General features: G+C 39.3%; 3 protein-coding genes across 12 annotated transcripts in view; 1 reads left to right on the plus strand and 2 right to left on the minus strand.

The window, feature by feature from the left end:
* Positions 1-75: 75 nt before the first annotated feature.
* Positions 76-11,579, plus strand: FBXW2 (F-box and WD repeat domain containing 2). Of its 4 annotated transcripts, none has more exons than XM_040083387.2 (7): positions 76-394; positions 1,939-2,448; positions 3,683-3,877; positions 4,665-4,798; positions 5,402-5,488; positions 6,182-6,351; positions 7,807-11,579. In XM_040083387.2, exons 2-7 carry the CDS (start codon positions 1,959-1,961, stop codon positions 8,093-8,095), a joined length of 1,365 nt encoding a protein of 454 aa, XP_039939321.1. In that variant the 5' UTR covers positions 76-394; positions 1,939-1,958; the 3' UTR covers positions 8,096-11,579. The 4 variants fall into 4 exon arrangements, with proteins under 4 accessions (XP_039939321.1, XP_058279102.1, XP_039939324.1 ...); XM_058423119.1 differs by having other exon boundaries at positions 86-394; positions 6,182-6,281; positions 7,807-11,360; XM_040083390.2 differs by having other exon boundaries at positions 202-394; positions 2,031-2,448; positions 7,807-11,360.
* Positions 11,580-11,586: 7 nt separating this feature from the next.
* LOC120761756 (uncharacterized) lies at positions 11,587-18,787 on the minus strand. Its single transcript, XM_040083391.2, has 3 exons — positions 18,728-18,787; positions 12,912-12,964; positions 11,587-12,686 (listed from the first exon to the last, which is right to left on the minus strand). Exons 2-3 carry the CDS (start codon positions 12,962-12,964, stop codon positions 11,597-11,599), a joined length of 1,143 nt encoding a protein of 380 aa, XP_039939325.1. The 5' UTR covers positions 18,728-18,787; the 3' UTR covers positions 11,587-11,596.
* A 3,340-nt stretch (positions 18,788-22,127) lies between these two features.
* The window catches only part of RALGPS1 (Ral GEF with PH domain and SH3 binding motif 1), a 94,952-nt gene continuing 90,129 nt past the window's right edge, over positions 22,128-26,950 (minus strand). For 6 of the 7 annotated variants that reach the window (XM_040083265.1, XM_040083266.2, XM_040083270.2 and 3 more), the window contains 3 exons: positions 26,794-26,899; positions 25,291-25,382; positions 22,128-24,886 (listed from right to left, as the gene is read on the minus strand). In XM_040083265.1, coding sequence (XP_039939199.1) covers positions 24,857-24,886; positions 25,291-25,382; positions 26,794-26,899 — 228 coding nt within the window. In that variant the 3' untranslated portion in view covers positions 22,128-24,856. Of the gene's footprint in view, positions 24,887-25,290; positions 25,383-25,990; positions 26,131-26,793; positions 26,900-26,950 lie in introns of all 7 variants that reach the window. The other variant, XR_005703720.2, reaches the window with a different exon arrangement.

The raw sequence follows: 26,950 nt of genomic DNA on the forward strand, positions 1-26,950 counted from the left end.
GGCGCCGGCAGCAGGAGCGGAGCGGGCGGAAGCTCCTGAGCGCGGCGGCGGGGACTGATGACGTTAGGATGCGCCGGAAGCCGCCTGATCGTGAGAGCAGCGGGTCCGGGAGCGCTTTATCTCCGGTGCCAGCGGTTCGCCCGGCGCGGATTTGGCCCAGCCCTCCCCTCCCTTCAGCGCCGGGCGGTCGTGAGGCCCTGGTGTCGTCTTGAGGGTGACCCTTCTGTCGTGGCTGCCCGCAGGTTGTGGCGTGGGCTGCGGAAGTGCTGAGAGCCGGTCCTGCCGTGGGAGCGATGGCGGCAGGGAAGCACCCTGCCGTGCTGGGCTCCGGGAGTCCGCGCAAGCCGTGGCGACTGCCCGCCGACGGACACCCCGCGCCGGGCTGCTACCTGAGGTGAGCGACGCGAAGCTTATCGGCAGCAGCGGCGCTGAGTGTAGTCCTCGCCGTGCTTTTTGTGTGTGGAGGTATAATGGGAGCGGGCGGGGCTGGCTGAGTAACACCTGGAAAAGAGGCTCGAGCACCGGTTTCAGCGGCCTCACAGCAGCCCTTAATTTCAGTATTACCTTCATGTATTGAATACAACAAACGCTTTGGGGCTCACGGAATTTTTATTCGTAGCCGGCCTATTAGAATTTTTTTACTTGTTTTAAAGAGAACACATATCTGTTTGAACAGCAACTATATTCACTGCCATGTGTGCTGAGGAAAGCTGGTAAGTGCTGTCTGCAGTAAAAGTTACTGTAATCAACTTGTGACTTAATAGGAGCAGCTGCTTCTGTGCATTTGACATCCAGAATCTTCTTGTGTTTTACCAACCATTGCATGCCATGTGCAGCCTTTTATAGTGACGACTGTACTTTTCTGTACTTCTATGGCCCTGTTAAGAGGTATACTGTAAGATCTTATTCTGTGATGGTAAAATGTCTGCATAGAAATAAACGTACTATTGACTCCCACTCAGATACCGTCATTCTTTCAGTTTCGGAGTGCTGTGAAATTCAGACAGTTATCTAATGAGTTATGCCTTCCAGAGAAAATTTTTTTAAAAGTTATTTTTAACTGTTTACCTGATCTTGTTAATCAATGGTCCCAGGTTGCTGAAAGAACTTGAGACGTCACAGGATAGTATAAGTGCATCCAGGATGTAGTTCAGGAGGTGGTATTCAATTTCACAGTTAAGTCTCAGTGGAAATAAACTGAGAAAATAGCACAATCAACCCCCCCCCTCAAAAAAAAACCAACCACCCCACAAACAAACAAACTAAACAAAACTCAACCAACCAAAAAACAACAGGATTTTTTTTAATACACTTAGGTCAAAGTGGTGTATACATGTCAAAACTGATACTAGACTAGCACAAGCTCGGGCCTTTACATGGACTAAATAGAAAGATGACTAACATATCCTCCAACACAGTTTGTCAGACATCTCTTTATATGTTTTTTGAAAACTAACTAGTTACTTGCTTCATATTTAAAATAGTTCTGCACAAAGATATGGGTAAATTATGTTAGTAACTAGCTTATCATGCTGCTTATGTGCATTGATTTTTTTTTTTTTCCCTTTTTCAGAATAATCCATGAGTAAACTCTAAGACAGTGTTTATTTGCTGTAATAGGTTTAAAACTTAACCCCTACCTTACTGGACTCAGAATCTGAAGGTGTTAATCTAAAACAAGAAATATGTTAACATTCATAATGAATGCTACCATTCACTAGTTACATGCAATTTACTTGTAAGTCTGCTGTGGGACAAGTGATAGTTCAGGGTGCATGCAAATGCTTAGTCCTAACCTAAAGAATATTTTAAAATGCATTTGGTCACTTCAGTCTGTGTGTTAACATGCCATTTGGAATACTTATGTACCAGTAATAAAGATGTGATTTGTACCTTGTTTTCTGAACGGAACTAATACAGTATTTTGATGTATCACAGGTAAATTTTTCCATAACCTTATGGAGAAAAAGGACTTTGAAGCATGGCTTGATAACATTTCTGTTGCATTTCTTTCTCTGACGGACTTGCAGAAAAATGAAACTCTGGATCACCTGATTAGCTTGAGTGGAGCAGTCCAGCTCAGGCACCTCTCCAATAATCTAGAGATTCTCCTCAAGAGGGACTTCCTCAAACTTCTTCCATTGGAACTTAGTTTTTATCTGTTAAAATGGCTCGATCCACAGACCTTACTCACATGTTGCCTCGTCTCTAAGCAGTGGAACAAGGTTATAAGTGCCTGTACAGAGGTGTGGCAGACTGCATGTAAGAATTTGGGTTGGCAGATAGATGACTCTGTTCAGGATCCTCTACATTGGAAGAAGGTTTACCTAAAAGCTATTTTAAGGATGAAGCAACTGAAGGACCACGAAGCCTTTGAGACATCCTCTTTAATTGGACACAGTGCCAGAGTATATGCACTTTACTATAAAGATGGACTTCTGTGTACAGGTAGGAAGGACAACTTGAGTCTTAAAATTCTTTGTTTTCTCTTCCCCCTCATAAGATTAATAACAATTTGCTTTTCTTTAACCAGACAAATTATTTTCATAGCACAAATAAAGATGATGATTCAAATCTACTTACTTTTTCAAGTTCTGAGATACCTGGTGTACTAATGAACTCATGAGTCACTTTAATAAGAACACAAAGAGACTGATGTCTTCGTTGGATAAAGAAATAATAACAGCAGGCATCATTGTCCCTGCCCATGGCAAGATGGTTGGAACTAAATGATTTTTAAGGGCACTTCCAATCCAGATTTCTCTATGATTTTGAGAATGCTGTTACTATAAGTAAGCCCATTTGAGAAGTACAAATATGTTAGCTATCCTCTTATACAACAGCTTTCAATGGAAAGGATTTCAGGCTGTGAGAGAACTTCAGTATCCCAAAGTGTGGAAGAAAAGGTCATACTTTCTTCCTTGAAACAAGGCTGTAAGCACATTCAGTTCTTAACATAAGTGCTTTATGAAGTGCTATAAAACTAGATTTAACCTTGCTACTGGTCTGACTTCACATAATTTCAGCTTCCTCCCTGAAGAGGAAGATACAGACTTAAAGATTTCTGTTTGAACTTAAGTTAGACAGAACATGTGTGAAGCCTTAGTATGAAAGAATAATAACAGAGTTCCAATGAACTGCTGTCAGAGCATATTCCAAGGATTTTCCAGTCATTTGGAATGACAGTGTTATACACTAAGTTGGGAATATTGACTTCAGTTGCTCATTTGTTGGTACATTAGGATGCTTACTAGAAGCCAATGACCAGATTCCAGCCAGTCTTTCACTTACCTACTCAGCAGTGAATGTTATATACAGAAAACAGCATTGCCAAAACTTTCTGACAACTTTTGTGCTGAAACCCCCTGGGAGAAGAAACAGGTGTAAGGAGTCCACAGTTTTATTTTGCTCTCCAAAGCTAGCAGTTTAAAAAAGAGGAGGTTCGGGTAGAGAAAAGAAAGTGTCAGGATATGGGGCCTGGTATTCTTCTGTATTTCAGGGTTTGGAGGATACCCTTCCTTCCTCAAAGAAAGTAAAGCTTGCACTATAGTCAGTGATTCTGCAAACCTGAGAGTGATGTGTCACCTGAAATTTCCATGCATCTGTTTTAGTAGACACTGTCAGTCAGAGGTAGTGCCAGAATCTACCAATCTTCCAACTATCCTGTTCTTTTATATTCTAGGATCAGACGACTTGTCTGCAAAACTATGGGATGTAAGCACAGGTCAGTGCATATATGGTATCCAGACACACACTTGTGCTGCAGTGAAGTTTGATGAACAAAAGCTTGTAACAGGATCTTTTGATAACACAGTAGCCTGTTGGGAATGGAGCTCTGGGGCAAAGACACAGCATTTTAGAGGACATTCTGGTGCAGGTATGTTGAAATTTTAAAACTGTAATTTTATCAATGAAGTAATGTACATCATCATCAAACAAAATATAATTTAAGTTAGCTTTTTGCACACTAGCTTTTTTGGCTTGTTCAGCCTCTCTTCTCTGTCACCTGAGTCACCTCAGTTCCCCTCAACAGGGGAAGTGACTAGAACAGACATACCTTGGTCTTTGAATATGCCAAAGCTTAGCCATGCAGTGTTCTGCAATTGCATGGAAGTAACAATAAATGCCATGATTATTCAGTAGCTTCAGGTCTCAAAGAGGTGCAAATCTTAGGTAGCAGGACATACATGACCATGGCCATTCTTTCTATTCCCAGACTGGACATGAGCTTAAACCAAAGAGCAAAATAGGACCTGGGAGTTCGTATTTGCAGTGCCCTCATAATTAAATTCATTGTTGTGTACTTATCCTCAGCTCAGCTGTAATTTTTTTCCCTTGTATTTATAAAATGTACTAATCCTGGGAAACTGTCTTACTAAAACTCCGGAAATAGGAACTAGCATAAGTTAAACTTTGCCATAATTCGGCCATAAAGGAACCATGGATATACATGCTCTTAATTTGGGCAAAAAACCCCAGTAATTTTGCAATGTAAACTTAGGCACCCAGAGCAATAATTCATGTATACAGTTCAAGAACAATTAAAAATTTAGGAGCGTATGAATTTAGAAGCTGCTAAATTTATACAGAGGCTACTAGTGTCTCACAGAAAAATGCATACATAGAGACTGGTATTGCTTATTTAGTTCCATCTTTGCTTGAAGTTTTTAGTGTGGATTACAATGATGAACTTGATATTCTGGTCAGTGGTTCTGCAGACTTCACTGTGAAAGTATGGGCCTTATCCACAGGAACGTGCCTGAATACCCTTACTGGACACACAGAATGGGTCACTAAGGTGGGAATATTGATTTATAATTAATCTCACACACTTACTTGCACGAAATTTGTAGCATGTTCTAAATTTTTATTTCCTAATCCTGTAGCTAGGTTTAGAATCTGAAACACAGCTGGAAATACTGCGAAATAACATTTAATCAGAAAAAAATACTCAAGCTGTAATTAAACCTTTTAGACCATTGAAGATATTTCAATTCCAAAGCAGCTGGGCTAATATTAGGAAGCAGCATTTTGTTTCAAAGACTGAATAAAAACTGGTTCTGAAAGGATACAGTTTTAAAAGTTATGTAAAAAATGCACTGATCTTGATAACAAAAATCTGAGCCTGAAACAATATTTTTCTTCTGGTTATTTCAGAACTTGAAAGGTGGGGGGTGTGACTGTACATGTGAAGTATGCATGTTTGCTTATTGATACAGTAAGTTGTCACTAGGAGGAACAAGAGGAGTGTAAACTGTACTTTTCCTTCAGTTGCTAAAAGTATTTGTACTGCCTTCATACATGGGTACACTATGCAGGTGGTCAGTGAAGTGAAAAATGCAAGTGAAAATTTGTTTATTTAACAACATCAACATAAATCATTACCATCCTTCAACTACAGGTCGTTTTGCAGAAGTGCAAAGTCAAATCTCTTATGCATAGTCCTGGGGATTATATTCTCCTAAGTGCAGATAAGTATGAAATCAAGGTATGTACCATATATCGTGCATATATTATTTTGGTACATTGGGAAATAAAAAGCTTGATTGCTTTGCTGAAGTTTACAAATAATAGAAGGCTTTAGGGTTTTTTCCTCACATTTCCCACCTTTTAGAGACTGCGTACAGAACGTGAAACTTTGGAAGCTAATTTTTCAATGCTTGCATTAGCATTTTGTTTTAAATGATAACTGTACAAGAATGGTAATGCAAAGAATCCGTGCTTTCAGGTCATGTTTATTGTGCTAACTTGACAGTGAAGCAGGTAACTGCAAATACTGTTACTGTTGGGGACTTTGGAGTTTGAGAGTGCTGTAAGTTTGTGGCTATAGAAGTGCTTTGTAACTGAAACACTTACATTTCTGTCCCAGTTGGATGGTTGATTTCTTCTTTTCTTTTTTTTTTTTTTTTCCTTCCATTCTTTAAAGTACCCATTTTCACTAGGATTTTTTAGGCTAGAAACAACACATGCTGCACCAATACTGTAAGACAAAGTCACTTGAAGAATTGATGTTCCTACCTGAAAGAGATAAATACTTCTGAAAAAAACTCATGCACACATTTGCCTGATGCTTAAAAAGAGACTGTGAGACTTGCTCTGTTTATGTAACAGTTTATAATGTGAATTTTTAATGGGTTATAATGTGAATTTTTTATGGTCTTAAACTCTGTTTTAATTGTAGATTTGGCCTATTGGAAGGGAAATAAACTGCAAGTGCTTAAGAACACTGTCTGTCTCTGAAGACCGCAGCATCTCCCTACAGCCCAGACTGCACTTTGATGGTAAATACATAGTGTGCAGTTCAGCACTAGGATTATACCAGTGGGACTTTGCCAGCTATGATATTCTCAGGTAAACCATTCAGTATAGGATTCAGTCTTCATTAAATAAATAAGAAGTAGATCATACTAGTTTTAATAACTTAACTTCAGATGTGGACCAAAAGAATTTTGATAAAAAATCTGTAATCTTGCTTTACACATATTTAGCGGTTTAATTCTGGCTTTGTCATCTGATAATATGAATAGGTTCATTGCTGTTTTGGTTTCTGGCCACATGCTAGTTCTCTTCCATGTTTTCATTCCATAACCTGAAGTGTTTCAGTATACTTACACCAGACCACAATGCTGTAGTTGTGAATGTGAAAATGTAGTGACCCAGGGCTAATGTTACCATGGAGACAGCTATACAGAGAACCAAGCAGGCATTTCTAGGGGTCCTTTGGTGGGACAAGAAATGAAAAATATTCTTTTTCCTTATATCACTACTGATCTGTCACTCCTGCTCATGCTGGGGAATTAGAGTGAAATATATCAGACTGCAGTAAGGGACCAAACATGATGGCATTCCATTTCCACAAAAAAATCAGGGTGTATGAGTTGGAAATGGTGACATTAAGGACAGTAACTTACTAAACAAAACAAAACAAAACAAAACAAAAAAAAAAAGGCATTTTAGAACTACTAGCAGACTCTTTAATTCAAATAGTCAGAATATTTATGGCTATTTCAAAGATCTCCAGAAGTGCTTTTTATCAGCAAGAATAACTGGTTAATTTCACCTCTTAGTTTATTCTCCCATCTTTCAAAAAAGAAAGATGGTCTCTTACTGCTGAGAGCAGATTTTCATCCCCACACATTTCTGTGCCTCTGTTGTTTGCTTTCTGTAATGCTATGATCAAACATGCAGGCAGTTGTGAAAGACTCAGCTCTTCAGTTTCTGTTCCAAGTTTTGTTTTATTAAGGGAAGACATCATAAAGGTGTTGGGGAACTAAAAAGTACTTCTGTTTCTCCCCATGCTTAATTTTTCATAAAACATCAGTAAAACAGCATTCTAAGGACCAGTCTTGGATGATTTATCTAACCTGCTTATCACAAGAAGGCATGTCTATATTTTACTTCTGCCTTTTAGAAGCGCGATCAAAAGAATAACATTAAAGATATTTGCGGCATGAAATCCATATGAAAATTTACTGTAAAACACAAGTAAATTTGCTCTGTCATTTGTATGTGGAAATGGCTCTTTTCTCCTTGTGCTCTGCAGAATAATCCCTTTCAAACCTAAGCCTTTACTTATGTTCAGATGGGTCTGCCCTGAATGCACAAAATCGGAAGTGAAACCAGAGGCCTGACTGTAGTTAAGCGTTCCGCTGCTAAATTTGAATGATTTGCATCCGTTTCTTTCTAAATTACTTCAGGGTGATGAGTTTAGACGCATTTCCTGTAGACACACAGGTTTTGGTTTAGTAATTCAAGCTCATTACTACATTGTAATGGAGATTCTAACACTGTTTTCTTGCCTTGTAGGGTTATCAAACTTCCAGACTTCTCAAACGTGTCCCTGCTGGGCTTTGGAGAGATATTTGCTTTATTGTTTGACACCAGATACCTGTATATAATGGACTTGAGGACAGAAAAACTGATAAGCCGCTGGCCTTTACCAGAATATAGAAAGTCAAAGAGAGGTTCAAGCTTTTTGGGTGGTGAAATGTCTTGGTTAAATGGACTAAATGGCCAAAATGATACGGGCTTGGTTTTTGCCACCAGTATGCCAGACCATAGTATCCATTTGGTGTTATGGAAAGAACATGGCTGAAAAGCTCACACATACCGAATCTTCAGGAATATATGGCCTATCAGCAGTGTGTCCATAAAAAGAGACTTTGCATGAACCAAAGTTGCACACCCAATGGTCTCATCATGCAATGCACAATCATTTACTTTTATTTGGGCATTTGGGAATGGGTTGTTTTGGACATTATGCAATGCAGCGTGCTAACAGTGTTCACCACAAATTTTTGTCTATATTCATGTTTAAATATACCTGTTTGGGCTTTGAAGTATAGCTTGTAATGTTTAAACCATTCAAATCTGAAATCAAGTTGTCCTTGACCTGACTTCTGACCTTTTTTTAATGGTTGAAACAAAAAGTGAAGCTACTATTTTAGACCCATAGGCTTTTGTACGTGTAACAAGAAATACTGGTTACAGTGCATGGCTGCTTAACAAAAATGAGAAAACAGCAAACCCCTTCTATCTCCAGAATCTTTCTCTTCTACATGTTTTTCCATATGATAGCTTTAAATGCTTAGCCTTTGAAACAGAAGAATCAAACTAGTCCTTTAACTAGGATCGGATGCTGTAAGTTCAGGAACATGTCAGTATGATCGCAGCAAGAATGATGCAGTTTTTTAATCAATCTGATAGAGCTTGCAATCCTGATCAACCCTGGAGAACCCCTGACATATTTATCATCCTTGCTGATAGTTACTCAGAATGGCTTGATCAGTATTTTATAGTCTTTATTTCCTAGAGTTTGTGTTAAAACGTAATTTAGTTCACATGAAGGGGAAGGTGATTTTCAGTCTCTACAGCAAGTCACTGTCTTACATTAAATGATGTCTACCAGCCATTCACTTTCTCCAAAAGTTGCAATTAATACAGTATGTTTAAAGTAGTTGCTATATCTCGAATTGGAAAGCAGGGTAAATGACAGAATGCCACTGGGGGAAAAAAAGAGTTGGAAGAACAGTACAGGAGTAGAAAAAAGTCTTATTGATCATCATAGGAGATCCGATGTACACAAGTTAACTGTTGAGTAGCAAATACTTGTCGACGTACTTTTGTGCTATTTGACATGTACTTAAAAGCTGTATCTACATCATCACATGCATTAGAAATGCTTTTGGGTTGATCCTTCCTTCTTCCCTCCCTGTTGCTTTAATGTCTTTTTTTTACACAACTTGAAAGCATGAGTTTTCGTGAAGACTGGGTCATACCCTTAAAAAGACAAAGCTGTCTAGCATTGCTATTGTGATTTTTTTCTTCCTATTCAAGGAGGCCTTACTTTATACTCAGTGAAGGCCAAGATTCTCAAATGTATGTGGTATGAATGACACCAATGAAGGGGAGTTTTCGTATGCAAGAATCAATATTTGAGTGATGCCATAGGAGTTGCATAAAGCCTTGAGAAAAATGTTGTCTGTACGCAAGGATTTTATCAACCGGAAGCCAAATTCACTCTCTCCATTCAAACAACACTGTATGGGGCATAAATGATGAGCTCAGAAAAGTGAGGTTTTGTTGGCTCACTCCAAAGCGAAGAAAGCTTCCGTGAAAAAGAAGGTTTTCAATACCTTGTCTTGAAACCCAGTTCTCATCATTCGTAATATGGGAGTAACATAACAGTATCATTATGATGTGTGCAGTAACTCAGGTTCTTCTGAAGGAGCAACCTGTACAGCACTGCATTAACTTTGAAAGATTAAACAGAGAAATGTCCTTGTTTCCAAAACAGGAAAACTTGGTTAACTACTTTTATTAGTAACCTTGACCATGCAGAGCCCACAGAGAGGTGGAGCACAAGACGGCTGGAAAACTGAGCCTTCCAGCAAGAATGGTGGGGAAAGGGAAGGTGGTGGGCATGGGATGGGGAGGCACTGCTACTGTCTCCAGATAACTAGTAAGCCATAATGAAGACAATGTCTGACTCATTTCGGCATCATGTAGCAAGGCAATGGTCAATGGTTCTTGCAACAAGAGAAATTCTTCACAGTGAGCTTAGTTTAAGACTGAAACAGCTTGCCCAGCCTTCCTAGACAAAGTCCTGAGCACACCATGCTATAAGCAGGGACTTGGACTTTTGGATGCCCCTTCTGAACAAGTCAAATTCTAAATGGACCCAAGATTGTATGACTAACAGCAGCAGGTATCTCAGATACTAATATAGCTGCCAGTTTGTTGATACAGACTGAGAGATGCTGCAGTCACTGTGAAGCAAAGCAGAAATTCCCTTTGGGCATCTGATAATTATACTAATCCACTAATGACAGAGCTCTTTGAGGGCACAGGTATGTGCCACTACCAAGTAGATAAAGGAATGAAAGCACAACACTAATGCAGAAATTATAAAAAGCATACTTGCTTTCACACACACTTCTCTCTGTCAGACACCAAAGTGTCAGGCTATCGCTGCCTTTAGACGTGCCTTCAGCAGGAAGATTCTAATATATTGCCACATCTGCAATGAATGTAGGAATGTAGGTCTGGGGGCTTATCAAACAGAAAGTGAATCTGAGAAACTGAAACTGTGAAACAGAAGTGAGCAAATGATTTTTGTAGTTGCTTTGGTTTCCATCTGACCCTTCAGCAAAAGTCACTACTTAACACTAATTCCAGATAGAGGTTGGAAGAAATGCAGCTTCTGTACCCTTATGCCTACCAAAGAAACAATATAATTCAACTTACCCACCACATAAAGGACTAAAATCCACCCTGTGTCTAAATTTAATGAAACATGTTCCTATGAGGCTTCAAGCTGCCAGGAAAAAAACCCCAACAAACTATTAAGTTTCATAAAAGTTGTTTGGCCATCTATTTTTTTTCCTCCTCAAAATAGGTTCTTTTCAGTTTACAAAAGTATCTTCTTCATGAAGATCAATCTGTACCCCTTGCCTCTATTAAAGCTTTCCAACACAACTCAGCACTTACCACTTCAGTAATTCAGAACAGGTACGATCACTCTTCTCAAACCTGTATGTCTCCAAAGTCCAGTTAAACAAGACATTTTTTATCAGCAAAACTCCAACAGCTGTGTTTAGGGTTACAAACCATCCCATCTTTAACATACACTATTTCCAAGAACATAAGATGTAATTTTTTTGCAACTGAAAGGAAGAATGTGCTCAACTGCTTGTCTACCTTTTACTGAAATGGGTGCATACAAATTTGGTACCCAGTGACATACAAACTGCAAGAATTAAGCAATCCTACCTTTAATACTAATGACTGCATTGACTATTTGTACCTTTTGTACATAGGTTGAAAACTGTTTTGCATTATTTGAATCAGTTGACAAATACTGATTTTTATTATTGTTTTAATTGAAAACAAACTGTACATTTCTCAGAAGTAATACTGCAATCTGCACTGATCCTTGATATCATTAAATGATTCATGGTTTACCTACAGATTCCGTAAATAATTGCAGCAAAATGTAAACTCCATGCAGAAATCAACTTAACGTGATCTTTAAATTATATTGTCTGTCTTCACACAATAAAGTAGCACTCCACTTTCACTCCTTATAACTGAGGTTTCAATTTTGAGCTCGCAGCATGGTTTGATATAGAACCTTGTTAACATTCTTTATTAATGATGAGTTAAATCTCCACAGTGTTGTATCCCTGATGAGAGATTCTCTGGGAAGGTCTCTTTGAAGGGCCTTCCGACAGTGATAAATGAGGGCAACATCCATGGGAACATTCACACTCTTCCCATAAGCACGTAAGACAGAATGGACTGAAGTCTGAATCACCTTTCGTGGATCAACTATCATTTTCCTGGGATTGATTACATCTTTCCTGTCCGGCTCTCTGTATACATGCTGTAGTATGTTAACACCTGGCACAGTATTCCAAGATGAAACATTGAACATGCGAGAAGATACTGTTTCTGGAAAGATATGGTTCTCAAAGAGGAAAACACTAGTCCCTGGGTTTTGTTCCTGAAGACTGTTCATCATTGTTTTCCAGTTTGGGTGTTTAAGAGGAAGAATTATTTCATCAGCATCATTAAGGACCACAAACTTGCTCCTTTCCATGTTACGGTATATACAGTCATTTAGAGCTGTGATTTGTCCATAGTAGCCAATGTGTGTTCCATCTTGCATGAAGTACCACTCAGAAGAAACCCTGAGGTGTGAGTTTATTGGCCAGGGAATTATCTCAACAGTTCCTTCTTCTACATAAAACTTCAAGACTTTCTCCATCAGATGGCTGCAGTTGTTCTTATAGATCACCACTTTCTGTACTCCAAGAATCTTGTACATTTCCATACTCTGTATAAACTGCAAGACATTGTTATAGTTTCCAAACATGGCAGAAATGCACACAGTGAAGTCAATTGAAAAGGTCTCAGCCTTGCGGTTTTTAATTTCAAACCTTGGCAGCAGGTCAGTATTTCCATGTGGAGACTGATGAATTGATACATGTGTTGGATCACAGTTTTCAGGTTCCAAACAAACTATATCTGCTGCACCATAAGGGAATCCAAATCTGTCTGAGTGAACATCAATTTTTGCTTTTGATACATATATCTTTCCATTGGGCTGACAGCAGAACCAGCAGTACAGTTGTTTTACATCTTCATGGTGAACAATCCCAATCAGACGAGTGACTTTGCTTTCTCTGTCATCAAAGTATGGGGATATAATAAAAGTTTTGTTACCTTTTAATGCCGTTATTGTGCTGTTGGAAATTTTCCCTCTACATCTTCTACCTTCTTGAATTACTTTTGGCTGATGAGAAAGTCTCTGGAACTGCATATAAGAAACTGTGAGCATTGAAGTTACAGTAATAATGCAGACAGCAGCAGCAAAGTAAGATTTTTTCCCAGCACACAACATTTTGTACCTATCTAAATGTGCTTGCAAATGTCTTTGTCCTTGTACTTTATGCTGCCGCATCTGCGAAAAGAGAAGACGTAGTATGAGATAATACTGACCCATGATCATTGCTCAAGAATTTCACAAACAAGATGGTGTTAAGTCTCTATCATGGTGCACTGACTTACTGAGAGACCCAGCTACTGTGCTTCTATGAAAAACCAGTCACAGAACACGCCTTTAACGATATTTATGATACTGTATGTGACACTCTGAATGCCTCTATTTGTCAGATGTGTGAAGCTGTTTCTGTACATGGACAGTTCTGTAGAAGAATATAACAGAAGTCTATATACAGCAATACAAGGAGTATTTTTTTTCAATAATCCCTATTTTAGACTATCCAATTTAATAACTAATTAATAACTAATTAACTAACAAATTAATAACTAATAGGTAGTAATTCTTAAAGCAAAGCAAAACTTTTTTTTCCACCTACATAGTGTGTATGTAAACTATGTTTAAAAAAAACAAACTCAACCAGACTTCTTACAGACAATCTAGAGGCAGATAAATAAAATGTATCTAGAATTAATCAAGTTCATAATAAACATGTTTATTGGGGATTACATGCAATGGTCCAGATATAATCACTAATTTATGAATTCCCTAACTTGCAGATCACCACAGATGAGACCATACACACAGAAGAAAGTCAATTCATATAGTCCAGCAGAAGGCAGGTGAAATCTATGCAGGCATAAAACTCAGTCTCAGTTAGCCGTTCTACCCTAGATAGATAGCCCTGTATAAGGCAGGAGTTGCAGGAGAGGTCATCTCATATTAATGCTTACTAGCGATCTGGGCCTCCTCACTGTATTAGTGCTGGTTCAGCTCCTGGCACAATTTGGGGGTTAGGGCTTAAAACTCTTGCTGCTGCAGGAACAGGTCCTGTGTGCCCGGATGACTGAAGTCTTCAGCAGCACTTGTGCTAGCAAGTGTTAATGCCTGAGTGGCACTTCATGGCACTCTCAAGCACTAATTTCTGCAAGTGGAGCCTAGATGAAAGTTTTCTCAACAGATTCATCTTTAGGTATTCAGATATGATCCATAAACAGAAGGTGACAGCAAGTCTTCTCAAAGGCCTGCTTGTACCACAGAGATTATTGGGGAAAATAGGGTCCCAGATTAATCAAATTCACGTCAAATCAGCAAACCGGATTGGTAGAAGACAGTTTCCCCAACTGCCAGCAGGAAGCGTGGACTAAAATGACGAGATGGAATGAACTGATGCTATTGCACAAGACAATGAAAATGTTTCTAGCAGGCGAAAAATAATTGCCCGTGCCTTCAAAATAATGTACAATATTTTCACAATTGCTCTTTCATGAAAAAGTGAACTAGGGAGAACCACAGTCATAACACACCCTTGAAAATGTCCCATATGCCAAGTCTGATGTGATTTACAGCAGCATTTGCTAGCTACCAAGAAATTGCTTTTCGGACAAGAATAGTCATAGGGGCACCAAAAATCTCATTATGTCACACTAGGCACAAAGCAGAAAAGGAGCAGCAGAAAGCACTGACTCTCCTGTCTCTGAAATGGAGAGTTCTAGCCATAGGTCCTTAAAATTGTGAGCAGAACTGCAAATACATAGTGAGAGTCTGCTACTACCATATGACTTTCAGCTGATTTGTGACTGAAAGCAACTCAAACTTCTAAAGTCTTTTTAGGAAATGTTCTAAAGTAAAGGCTTCCCCCAAGCATTCTTATTCCAAGCAAGTTACATATTTTAGCATTCTTACAACAGAGAGAAAGTCACATTTAACATTCTTCCCCTTGGTTTTAGCTATTTATGACTTAAAATATTGTTCTTACAGAATAAATATTTTTTAATTAAAGAAATATGTCAGCAGTAAATAAAAAAATAACAAAATAAATGTAAATAACAAAATAACAAAATAAATGTATTACCTGTTCTTTCTTCTGTTTTTCCTAGCAATAAATAACTAACAAGGAAAAAAACCCTATCTTTTCAGTTGTGTTTTGAACAGTGAACATTGGAAAGGAAAAAGTACCTTTTAAAGCAGAGAGCAGAGTGAAGTTCTGGTCAGTCCTCCATTCATTTTTTTGCTAACTTATTTTGCTAAAAGAATCTGCTAATTGTTTATTTTAAATGGATAAAAACTTAAATACTTCTAAGGTAAATTGCAATAATTGTTCAATACAGAACAATACCGAGAGAAAAAACAAGTACAGTACCTCAGACCCTTCCTGGCACATTTTATTTCGCATAGCTGTTGCTCTTTCAATGTCAGCAACAGCAGCCACACCTACCAGAAAAACAAGTATTCCTTCTCTTGAGCATAGTGTTGCAAGAACTTAATTTGAATTACAAATGAGTATGGAGCTGTTGAAGCAAATCAAACTTTTTTCATGGATTTTTTAAGGCTACTTAAGTTTTCTTCTGAAAATTAATCCAGTTTGCACACATACCTAAGAAGAACTAGAAAAATACATCATATATAGCTATATTTTTTTGACAAACATTTTTTTCATAATGTGCTGTAAGCCTAGTTAGGACATGTAGATACAGATTCTGATTAGGAACTGTGAGAGACTGCTGAAACAACACCGAGTTCTAGGATATAAGAAAAAGATAAAAATCCAGAGCTCAAAGACACATCAGAACACCGAATCTTAAAGAAAAGAAATATGGAATTATTTGACAAGTGAAATTTATGGTTTCCTCAACATGACTCATTAATTTTGCTCTCCTGAAATAAACAGCACAAATATGTAGTCATAAAATACATAAGGTCAGTGTAATTAAGAACGATACATTTATATTTCCTCACTACAGAGAGGGTAAGATGGCAAGTTTTAACTTTAGAAGTATGCTTTCAGCATAGTTAAACAAGTTTCTTTCACAGTAACAATTCATTTCGATTTTGCATTTTTTAATTCCAATTACTATGCAAGTAAACATGCACAAATGATGCAGATTTGCTTTAATACTAAATTTAGGTAATGGTATCAATGGCTACTTTGCAGTATTCCACTTAACTATAATCAAGCTTTCTTCCTCCCGACTACCTTGATAGACTGCAGTAATATCACCTCCTTGTCTTCATGTTCATTACCTTTTCGTTCAACAAAACAGTTGAATGGAAGGTAAAACCATGTCATAAGGAACAGTCTTCCTTCACCAGCCGTTTCTGTGCAGTTGGCCCGGTTTCCATTGCTCCCTAGTACAGGAGACTAGAAATGTCTGTAGCTTATCCATTTGTTGATATCCATTAACAAGCCCTCATCATTGTTGGAAGTTTTCTTAAGGCATGCTGGGATTATATTTTTTGGAGAGGAATCATATTGCACAGATACATCTGAGCTTGTCATCAGCCAACAATTAATACATCTGCCCAGTAGCCAAGCAAGTGCAGTTACACAATATGTTTTTTTCTGCAGCAAGGTCATAATAAAGAGCTCTTGTCACAGCTAGAATCATGGAATGGCTTGGGTTGGAGAGGACTTTTAAGTGTCATCTAGTTCCAATCCCCTTGCTGTAGGTGAGACGTCTTTCACTAGACTGAGCCGCTCAAATCATGTTTCTCCTTATTTCATTGGTCACGGTCCTTCTAAAATTTACTCTAAAACCTTCTTTTATAACATCTTTCTAAAATCCTCCACAACTACCAACTGCTAATTTAGTTCAAGAGCCATACCTGGGTAATAATTAATATCCTTCACATGCTCTCTGCATTGTGGCCTTCCTTTGTAATTTGTTTTGTTCACATGGAGACGGCTGAAGGCTTTTTATACTGCTCATTTCAGTATCTTGACAATGTTTACACTGTGTGAGGTTTCTCATAACTCTCATCTTATTACTTTATCCCCCAAACCAGGGTAAGGATACAGGGCAACTGACAAGAGGTGAGTGCAGAGTTTCAGCTGCTAATATGAAGTATTAGCTTCAGCAGTATAAGAACAATAAACAACCTTGTTTATCCAGGGTCTTACTAAAAACCCCCCACTAAAAAACAGTCTTACAAAACTTACTCTTTTTGAAAAAAAGTTATTTTCTATCCTTTAGTTTATGATTTATGTCAAAAGCAAAACCCACAGATCACTGGTGCCTAAATAAGTATTCCAAATATTAACAATCATTTACCATCCTTGTCTCAATTGCCTGTTGCTAATCTTCTGATAGCTTACTTTTTTCAGAAAGGTTCTTTGACATACCAGTGTCCTTTCTCTCTTATAAGACCCAAAGTCAGAAGCATATTGTTTGAAAGATTAATCTGAAGGCAGTATTTTTGCACTAATAAAAAATTCTACTCTAAAAAAATTAAAACTGTCTATTTTTATTCTAAATACAAAGACAGTAAGCCAGAACAATATACAGTGTTGTCATACAACTGTCAATATACAGTTGTTGTACTTATTTTGTGCCTTTAGAACTGGCAAACCCCACACTTCCCAGTATACACTCAGAAACTTCTCCATTATAATCAGCTGTACATCCCTAAGCCAAACTCCTCCTATTATAAACATTTAAACTTTGTGTCCTTTGAAAAAATCAAACAGATTGGGCAAAATAAAAACTGCATGACACTTAAAAGACTGTTATTTCAACTTTTTTTCTTTCACACTCTACTTTTTTTAGCTGGGACAGAGTTAATTTTCTTCCTACTTGCTTGCAGGGTGTTGTGTTTTGTGACCAAAGCAAGTGCTACAAACAAACTGATGTTCAGCTATCACTGAACAGTACTCAGGCCGCGTCAAGCCTGTCTCTGTTTCTCCTGTGGCTCCTGTCCCAGAAGTTGGGTGACACAAGAAGTTTGCACGGAACACGGCTGGGATGCTGAACCAAACCAATCAAAGGCTTATTCTGCACCATATGATGCCATGCTCAGCCATCTAAGCCGGGAGAAGGAGAAAGGGGGAAACACGAGACATGACAGCATTTGGCTTGCCACGTCACTGCTAAACCTAATGAAGTCCTTCTTTCCTGGAAAAGGCTAGAAACGTGCCTGCTAAGGGGATATCATTAATAGATTACACATTCTGTTTTGCATGCAGCTTTGCTTTACCTTAAAAGGTAAACTGTCTTTATTTCAGGGAAAAGCCATAGGATTTCCCACGTTTGCCTTTCTGATTCTATCCCCATTCCCCTGAAAGAGGAGGGGTGAGGGCTGAGCTGCCTGCCAGCATTAACCCACAACACGCTGGAACCATGCTTTGGAGGAGTTTTGTATTCCTCAGATCTAAAGTTAAACTCCACCCTTAGTACGTATTCAGACACAGCCTTAGAAAACCTGGTTTGGACAACTAATATGTACCCTTAACTTACCATTAAGCGGTTAACCCCACTACCAAAAAATAATGCTACAACTGGTCACCATCCTCCTGTTTCTGTGGTGGAAATAAAATCGCGAATCTGTCGCGCCTCTCCTGCGAGGGCAGCCAGTTACAGGACCCCGAGCAGGTGCCGTGGCCTGACCCCCACGACAGCGCCGGCAGGTTTACCACGCTCGCACTCAGCGCGGGCAGCGCGCCCCGCTTCCCGTCCCGCGGGCGCCGCCCTTCCCCGCGCGGGGCTTGGGCAGAGCCGTCGCTGCCAGAGTGCCTGCCGTGCGGCGCGGCCGCGAAAGCTGTGCGAAGTGGGTTGGCGCTACCGGAACCCTCGCATCTCGTACCTGGCTCCCTCTGCGATACCGACAACAGCAACCGCAACATGCCCCTGCGGCCCGGGGCCGGCGGGAGCGCTCGGTCCCCTCACCTCCCGCCCGGGAAGGTGGCGGAGGCCCGGCCCCGAGGGTCCGTTACCACCCCGGCCGTACCTCAAGTAGAGCCCCCGCCCGGCGTCGTCCGGATGGGGCTGTTCGTGCTTGGGGCGGCTGCTCGTCGCTTCGAACCGTGGTGGTGCCTCCGCGCGGTTTGCTGCGCACGGCATCGGCACCGACAGTCGGCGGGCGGCCCCGCCGAAGCGCGGCCCCAAGGGTCTCGTTCGACGAGCGACGGGGAATCGGCCGCGGTCGGAGAGAACCCCGGAGCGGGTCGCGACCTTCGCCGCCGGGCCTCTAGCCACTCTCCCAGGTTCCCTGGTTCTCCCAGGTTCGGTCGGGGAGGCCCCATGTAAGACCGCGAACGGGGCAACGCGGCGGCCCCGGGACGGTCACGCGCGTCAGCGGCGGGGCCGCTGCTCCGTGTCGGCGGCGTATTTTGAGAAGCGGGGCCTGCCCACCCCGCCGCGGATCCGGACGCCAACGGCTCCGGAGCGCTGATTGCCCAGGTACACATGCTGTGCCCCGGGCGGGGGGTGTGGGGAGAAGCCAGTAAAAAACTCACAGCAGGATTTGACGATCAAGTCTCCTCAGCAGTTAAAACTGTACACTCTGGGACGCCGGTAGGTGAAATTAAAACTATTCCGTCCTCCTCCCCCACCTGTTGAAAGAACTAAAACAATTGCACTTGTGAAACAATGCAGACAGGACTAGTTGGACTTCCAAGTATGCTGTACTTGAATGCAGCAAAGAACATCTTATAATCCAAAAGGAACTTGCTTGGTGGTTTTTTTTGGTATCTTCACCTTCTGCACCAGCTAGTTGCCCCTTCTCTTGCTTTCCATGTTTTTGTCTGTTTGCCCCATGAGAGAGTATGACATTACCTTCAAGGAAACAAGATGTATATTCATTGTGTTCATGACTGGTTCAATTTTATAGTTTTGTATTATTATATTTTGCATTTCATTAAGACAGTGGTATCACTAACAAATTGTATGTAAAATAATTTAGCTAGCTGGTTGCTGCTTTATTCTGCAGAATATGATGGACTTTTCTCTATATCTTATGCTAGAACAAATCTGTTTTCTGACCTTGCTTGTCTGCTTCCAAAACATGGATCATCTGAAGCAAATAATCATTTGAGACACCAAAAGATTCTCCCACCACCATCTAGTCTTCCTTGAACTGATTTCCGGCAGAAAGACTATGGCTACAGACAAAGAAATACAGAAGATACTTCATCCAATTCATTACTATCTGCACTTTCTTACGGACCGCTGTGTTTTGGCTGATGCAAAATGGGTATTTTCATCCTTCCTAAAGTGATTATCTGCGATAACCTTACATCTGGGGTCTCCTGAGACCAGTAGTGTTTGTGTGGTGGTTTTTTTTTTTTTTTTTTTTTTTTTTTTTTTTTTTTTTTTTTTTGTTTTTGTTTTTGTTTTTGTTTTTGGTTTTTTTTTTTTGTTTTTTTTTTTTTTTGTTTGTTTTTTTTTTTTTTTTTTCCCCCCTTTAAATGCTCTCCAAATTATGGTGTATTTTCCAAATTTGATAGACAAATCTCCAGAATAATGGATCACAGCTATGGAAATACCACAATCAACAATTATTTCCAAAGAAAAATTAATGCTGTGTGCTAGTGCCCTCCCTTGCACACCTAGCACAGCCTTGCATCTAGAGTAGGAACAAAGTTATTTAACATTTCATTTTGGTTTTTCTCTCCCAGGTTACAAGACAAGATGGCTGGACATAATGAACTTTTAATGAGTTCTTCAGTACTTATCTTTGGATGCTGTATGGCAGAAGTTTGTTACCTTATAGTGAAATATGGCAATGCAGAAGGTAGTCCTCTCTCCCCCCTGCAATTTGATTCCATAGCAGTGCCAACCTGGGATATTGTGATTGTTTTCCTTCCTAACATGCTCACTTTGTTTATTTTCTATCTTGTTGCCTATGGAAAGGAGAAAAATTCTAGTCAATTTTCCCATCTTATCTGATCCTATTAGTGAAAAGAACCATTTGATAGATATGAGAGACACTTACACATGCTTCCTTTATAAAATATTTACAGTGAAACACTGGACATGACCCTGAGGGAAAATTGTAAGGATGCAACTTATTTCCAAGACTACCAAGTAATAAAAAAAGTCTTTAAACACTCTTCCTCTTTGCTGGGGATAACAGGAAATTGAGTCTACTTTGGGAAAAGGATATATGCTTCTCTGTTCATCTGTAGAAGTAACTTTTTTTTTTATATTAGCTTGTTTTGCTCTCATCTTCACATGTTGTTTTTCTCTCAGCCAACTGCTCATGAAATTATGTTTCAGCAGAAATTAAATGACCTTCATTGCCAATCATTATCTGGACCTCATTTACCTTGCATAAGAAATAAAATCATAGAGTGGTTTTAGTTGGATCACATAGTCCAACTCCCCTGCCATAAGCAGGGACATCTTCAACCAGGTTGCTCAGAGTCCTGTCCTACCTTACCTTGATCACTACCAGGGATGGGGTGTCCACGACCGCTCTGGCCAACCCAGTGTTTCATTACCCTCACTGCAAAACATTTCTTCATATATCTAGTCTGAATCCACCTTCTTTTAATTTTAAACTGTTATCCCTTCTCCTATCACTACAGGTGGTTCTAAAAAAACTGTCCCCATCTTTCTTGTAAGTCCCCTTTAAGTACTGAAAGGTGGCAGTAACACTTCCTTGGCACATTTTCTTCTCCAGACTAAACAATTCCATCTGTCTCAGCCTTTCCTCAATAGCTGAGGTGCTCCAGCTCTCGGATTGTTCATATGGCCCTTCTCTGGACCCACTGCAACAGGTTCATGTCCTTCCTATACCATGGACTTGAGAGCTGGATGAAGCGCTCCACATGGGGTCTCACAAGAGCTGAGTGGAGGGGCAGAATCACCTCTGTCACCTGCTGCCCACACTGCTTTTGATGCAGCCCAGGACGTGGCTGGCTTCTGAGCTGCCAGTGCACGTGGCCAGGACGTGTCCAGCCACTCATACACCAGCACCCCCAAGGTCCTCTCAGCAGAGTTGCTCTTGATCTGTTCAGTTTTTGGTCAGTCAGATCTGTTCAGAATTTTGGCAGCCCCAGCCACACATCAAGCTTGTCCAGGCCCCAGTCTTCAGGCGTGGCAACTGCGCAACTCAGTTTGGTGTCATCTGCAAACCTGCTGAGTTAAATTTTAAGTGCAAAGAAATTTAAGTTTGTCTCTACTTCTTTGGACTTTCCAAATCTAACTTGAAAAAGCTGCAAATTTGAAGGCTTTTTCAATTTTTATCTGAGAAATGTTGATTCTGTTGTATTTATACTACTAAATGGCTAGACAATGTGCTCTGTAAAGTCTGTTCAATTATATTACTATTCATTTAGAAATAAAACATGCATGCTGCCTTTGAGCTAAAACATTCCTTCTGTACCTCTGCTGTTCTTTTTCAGAATATTTTATTGTCAACAGCATACATACCCTGCACATTTTCAAACTTACAACCAAATGCTATTAACTGTTGTAGTAAACAAACTTTTTTTACATTAAAGTATTTAATTAGCAAAACAATCATTATTATCAATGTATCAAACTGAAAAATGCAGCAACTTGATACAAGACTGAGGTAACAAAATACTTCGCCAAAAACCTAGATTCCAATGCCAGAGTTCTTACAGGTGAGACAGTTCACAAGAATTATAGAAAGAATCCTTTACACAAATGGCATGCAGTGGACTGCTGGAAAACACAGCCAAAAATAGTGCAACAGTTTCCACACAAAACAAACCAAAATGTTGAAATTGATTAACATTAAAATGTGACAAGTCAGTCTCAATTTGAAAACCAGTTTCTTTGCCTCATTTTAGTGCTATTTGGAAAAACATGCATTTTGGCACTGAATTACATCAAAACTGCACATTTAATAAACCAATATTATTACCTATAGTTGTTATATCTTCACAGTTCTGAAAATAGTAATTATGACATAATGTTTACATAACGGTTGCAGTTGTTCTCTTTGATGGAGGAAAACTTGTATGGTTTGTGGTATTTTTTGTGAAAATGCTGTAAAAATCAGTGGTGATAGGCAACGTACTGTATTTCAATAGCAGCTTTCAATTAACCATAGAAGTACCAGGTAATAGCGAATGGTACCAAACAGCATCATAACACCTCTAATCAGCAGCTACAAACTGTTTAATACTTAAAGACTAATTTAAATTTGGTTTAAGATGTTTTACTAGTATTCTTTCACTGCCATCAGTACTTTTTCACTGCCATCAATCCGAATTTCTCGATACTGTGCAGCAATTTCACAACTGTGCTACAATGAAAAGCTGTTTAATCTCATTGATGACGAATCACAAAAATCTACTGGTGCAGAATTAATTCAGACTATATCACAGTCTAAGAGTCTGAAGTCATTTACTGGTGGCAGGATATTACCACATTTAAAAGTTTCTACAGCATCTCTAGTGGCATTAGATACTTTGCCCTTGCAGATAGCCACGTTTTTCCTAGTTCAAAGTTGTCTTCAAATAGCAAAAAAAGAGAAAAATGATACAAATATATTTTGCATTACCACTCTTCACACAGTTCCTCAGTTATCAGCTTTACATACACTTTCCCATGTCCCAGGATCTAAACGCAGCTGTCATCAGGAAATGGTTTTCTTGAAAAGCTGGTATGTATTAGGCTTTCAGGATTGTAACACGAACTCTTAAAAGTACAGAAAACTTACTTTTGACATTTAACAATCCAGGTATTTTCTTCTCCTTGTTGTTAGAGAAGTTTCAAAATAAAAATATAGAATATCATGGAAGTCCACAAGATACATACCGCTAATGCAAGGGAGCTTGTTCTAGTGGAGCTTCTGCTCACTTACACTGACTTCCACGGTGGTCCTGCTTTGTAAGCTAGAGGCTGACTTGCCAATTTCTCCTCTATGCAATCTCAGGAAACTCAGAAGAGGTTTTTTGGTGATTGATGAAGTCTGAATAATGATGCTATATGGCAAAAGAGTTTCAAACAGAAAAACTGATGAATTTAACATATGAACAGAAAAAGATTCTGACTGCAGGAGTGCCAGGGCACAGCAGGAATACAGCAGAGAGCTCCTTCAGAGGAGAAGGCCCAGTTAACACTTCTTTTGTTTGTTAATTTGTTCTCTGGATATTGATGTGGAGACTTCTTTGTACTTGCTCCACTGTTAAGACAGTCTTTCCCTGCCACCATGATTTTATAATAGCAGTATCATCTGCCAGTACTAGTGTCCTGAAGTTGCAACACGTACTGGAATTGAGTGGAGCCGATTCCACGGAAGGACAGAACAGAACAGGAACAATGATATGGAGTCATAACACCTGATTACCTTCTTCCCTGTGCTATGGGACTTGAAATGAACAATATTCAGATTGAACCAAAACACCAAATTTATAACCAACTATGCCACCAGTAAAAGAATGAAAGACAAACTTCAGCACAACATAAATTTAAACAACCTTAATTCCATTACCAGGGTATTCCTGAGCAAAATAACCGAATGAAAAAGGAAACAAACTGTCCTATGCCAAAATACATTTTTCCCAAATAGCTCAAATATGAACAGCAGAATTGTCCAGAGATTTGACAGAAAATTTGAGGCAGCCACATTGCCAAGCAACTCAGTGCACTTAGACTATAAAAATGTTATTCCACAATTTTCTATTCTAATTGACACTTTGGAGCAAGTTAACACTGTCAATCGTTGTGCATTAGAAAGAATTGAAACCCAACATGGGCCAAATATTCTTCAGTCACACAAAGCAGCTTAACAATAAAAAGGACCATCTAAAAAAGAATATGCAGAACATATGATGCTCAGTTTGTGGGCAAATATCAGTTCATGCAGTCTCTGACCACAAATAGTTGAGTCCTCAGAATCCTGCAGGAGTCAGGATTAATCTTCTGTCCATCTAAGTTGTCTGCTTTCATGCAGTGCATGAGACTTTATCTGGTCCTAGGGACAACATTCACTTTCTGCTTTTGAAAGCTGTGTCAGAATCACTTTCAAGTTACACAGAAAAGTGCTGAAATATCTGTGGCTGGCTTGTGTCAGGAAAACCATTCCCCTCCTCCTCCTTAGAGAATAACCTGTTTCTTCAGTTTGGCACTTGGAAGTCACACCAGGTAGGAGAGGAAATTATTCGAATGACATTAGATTAGCAGGTACCTGGAAGAGATTGTAAATTACTCATAGAATCATTACATTTGGGAAAGATCTCTAAAATCATCAAGTCCATCCTGGTATGGTTGCTTTCATTTTCCATGAGACAATCCCTTCTAAAGAAGAGATGAGGTTATCTTGCTTGAAGCAACTGAGAGTAGAGGTTATATGCTCTTAAGGTAACCAAACCAATAGCCAGACCTGCACGAAACTCGATTTGATGGGAATTCTCTAATTTTAAATAATCTTTCTTTCTCCTATTGGAAAAATGGGTCAATGTACAGAATGAAGAATTATGCCTGTCCCCACAGGAATGTGTGTACAATACAGATTGAAAGACGTATCTTTTCTACTAAGGATTTTTCTGGAAAATAAGAAAAAGTGGGTAGAAATAGTTTTCACAACCTTACCTGAGGCTTGTTGCTTTTGCACGCGTCATCCAAATGTTTATGCCATAATATTGCATGAAACCTTGAACCAGTCTGAAACTTGTAAACATTGCCTGCAAATATAAGAAAATGAAAGACTCTGAATCTGCAGACAGACATGTAGTTTCAAAGGACTCTGATTTCTGTGCAGAAGCCAAAGCCCTGAAGTAAACTCTTAAATTAATTTGCACCTCAAATGCTCAAACATGATGCTGCTAATTTAACAGAGTCCACATGAGGCATGTTACCCAGCAGTTCTTGGCTGAAGCAAGTATGAGAACATATGTGGCCTCACAGGCAGAAAGGCCGAATTTCAGCCACAGAAAAGACCACGTAGGTTGGTGTGGGGCAAGAAAACAAAGAACGCTCAGTAATAAGAGAACAAAGACCGCTTGGTTAAGAAGTACAAGGTCTATTCAGTCAAGGCAGGAGAGATGTAACAAAGTTTCTAATATGTAACAGGCAGCAGAGCCTCAGTAGTTTGCAGAAAAAATTGTTTTACAAGCACTTGATTTAAAGAAAAAAAGCTGATGTGAGTATTAGGAATGTGATCCCTTGTATTATTGGTTAGCAGACACATGAACAGTTACACTATTGGCTATCCAGCCATGTGAAATTCTAATCTGATAGTGAAAATATTATAAAAGCTATATACACTTTTAATAAATGTTTCTGGTTATACCACAACTGGGGACTGTGCATCATTCATACGCCGCAGGTCAGATCTAATTTAATCCTGGCTTTCTTCTCATCAAGGCTTCTGATAAAGTTTTTCATATTCGTAAACTTAGTTTTCTTCAATGTCCTACTGCAAATTGTTTCCTGCAATCAAATATTTTGTGCATTTTAGTTAACACCCAGATGATGCACTTCACACAGTAGATGGACTTCCATATCCAGCACCAATGCTGAAAACATGGAAACTGAAGAAAGCCTCAAGAACCTGTAAGCAACCACTTAAAAGTATAAAATAACTCCAGGAGTTTTCTTATCTTTTGAAGTTTTTGAAGTTTAATCAAGGGAGAAGAGTTATGGTACTGCAAAATTAATTATTAAAAAGTAATAATTACTTAGCAGACTTATTTTGGCAAATGGTTTGATATTTTAATTGGCCTCAGTGTAAGTCAAGATTTGACTGATACTGACAGATTTTAAGGAAGCTATTCAGAGACTTGGAGATCAATGTATGGAGACACATGGACATGCTGCAATCTCATATTGGCTGAGGAATTTCTGCAAAGCTTGCAGTAACTGTCAAAAATAAGGAATCTCTCTGTAGACACCACAGAAGCACCACAGCATATTGTAGAAATACGTTCCATTTAATTTGTACCTTCCCTTGAAAATTCTGTATTGAAGATCTGCCTCTTCAGTCTTTTATGAGTGCCACTGCAAGTTCTGTAATCTACAAGCTCATTAAGAGATATTAACCTATTTCCTGTCATAGAAATGTAACGCCCACATTGTCCATCTTAGAAGATCTACCTTTGTCAGGGTTATTTAGCTGGAAAATATCAGGATGCTCTGGGTCATCAGGCAGCGCCACCATCCAGCCCACAATGGAGACTTTTTTCCCAGGTGTAGATTTATACTGGAAAAGACAGACAAGTCAGTCATAGCTGAGACTGTAGCAGAGATTAAC

Source organism: Hirundo rustica, chromosome 20 (assembly GCF_015227805.2).
Source record: "Hirundo rustica isolate bHirRus1 chromosome 20, bHirRus1.pri.v3, whole genome shotgun sequence".
NCBI lineage: Eukaryota > Metazoa > Chordata > Aves > Passeriformes > Hirundinidae > Hirundo > Hirundo rustica.

What these genes read in the sequence shown, in the direction of transcription:
- LOC120761756 (XM_040083391.2), bottom strand. Translation starts at nt 12,964, where the DNA reads ATGCGGCAGCATAAAGTACAAGGACAAAGACATTTGCAAGCACATTTA. An exon ending in TTGCAAGCACATTTAGATAG is followed by an intron (nt 12,687 to 12,911) that starts GTACAAAATGTT and finishes CTTTGATGACAG; the next exon opens with AGAAAGCAAAGTCACTCGTC.
- FBXW2 (XM_040083387.2), top strand. Translation starts at nt 1,959, where the DNA reads ATGGAGAAAAAGGACTTTGAAGCATGGCTTGATAACATTTCTGTTGCA. An exon ending in AGATGGACTTCTGTGTACAG is followed by an intron (nt 2,449 to 3,682) that starts GTAGGAAGGACA and finishes TTTATATTCTAG; the next exon opens with GATCAGACGACTTGTCTGCA. An exon ending in TAGAGGACATTCTGGTGCAG is followed by an intron (nt 3,878 to 4,664) that starts GTATGTTGAAAT and finishes CTTTGCTTGAAG; the next exon opens with TTTTTAGTGTGGATTACAAT.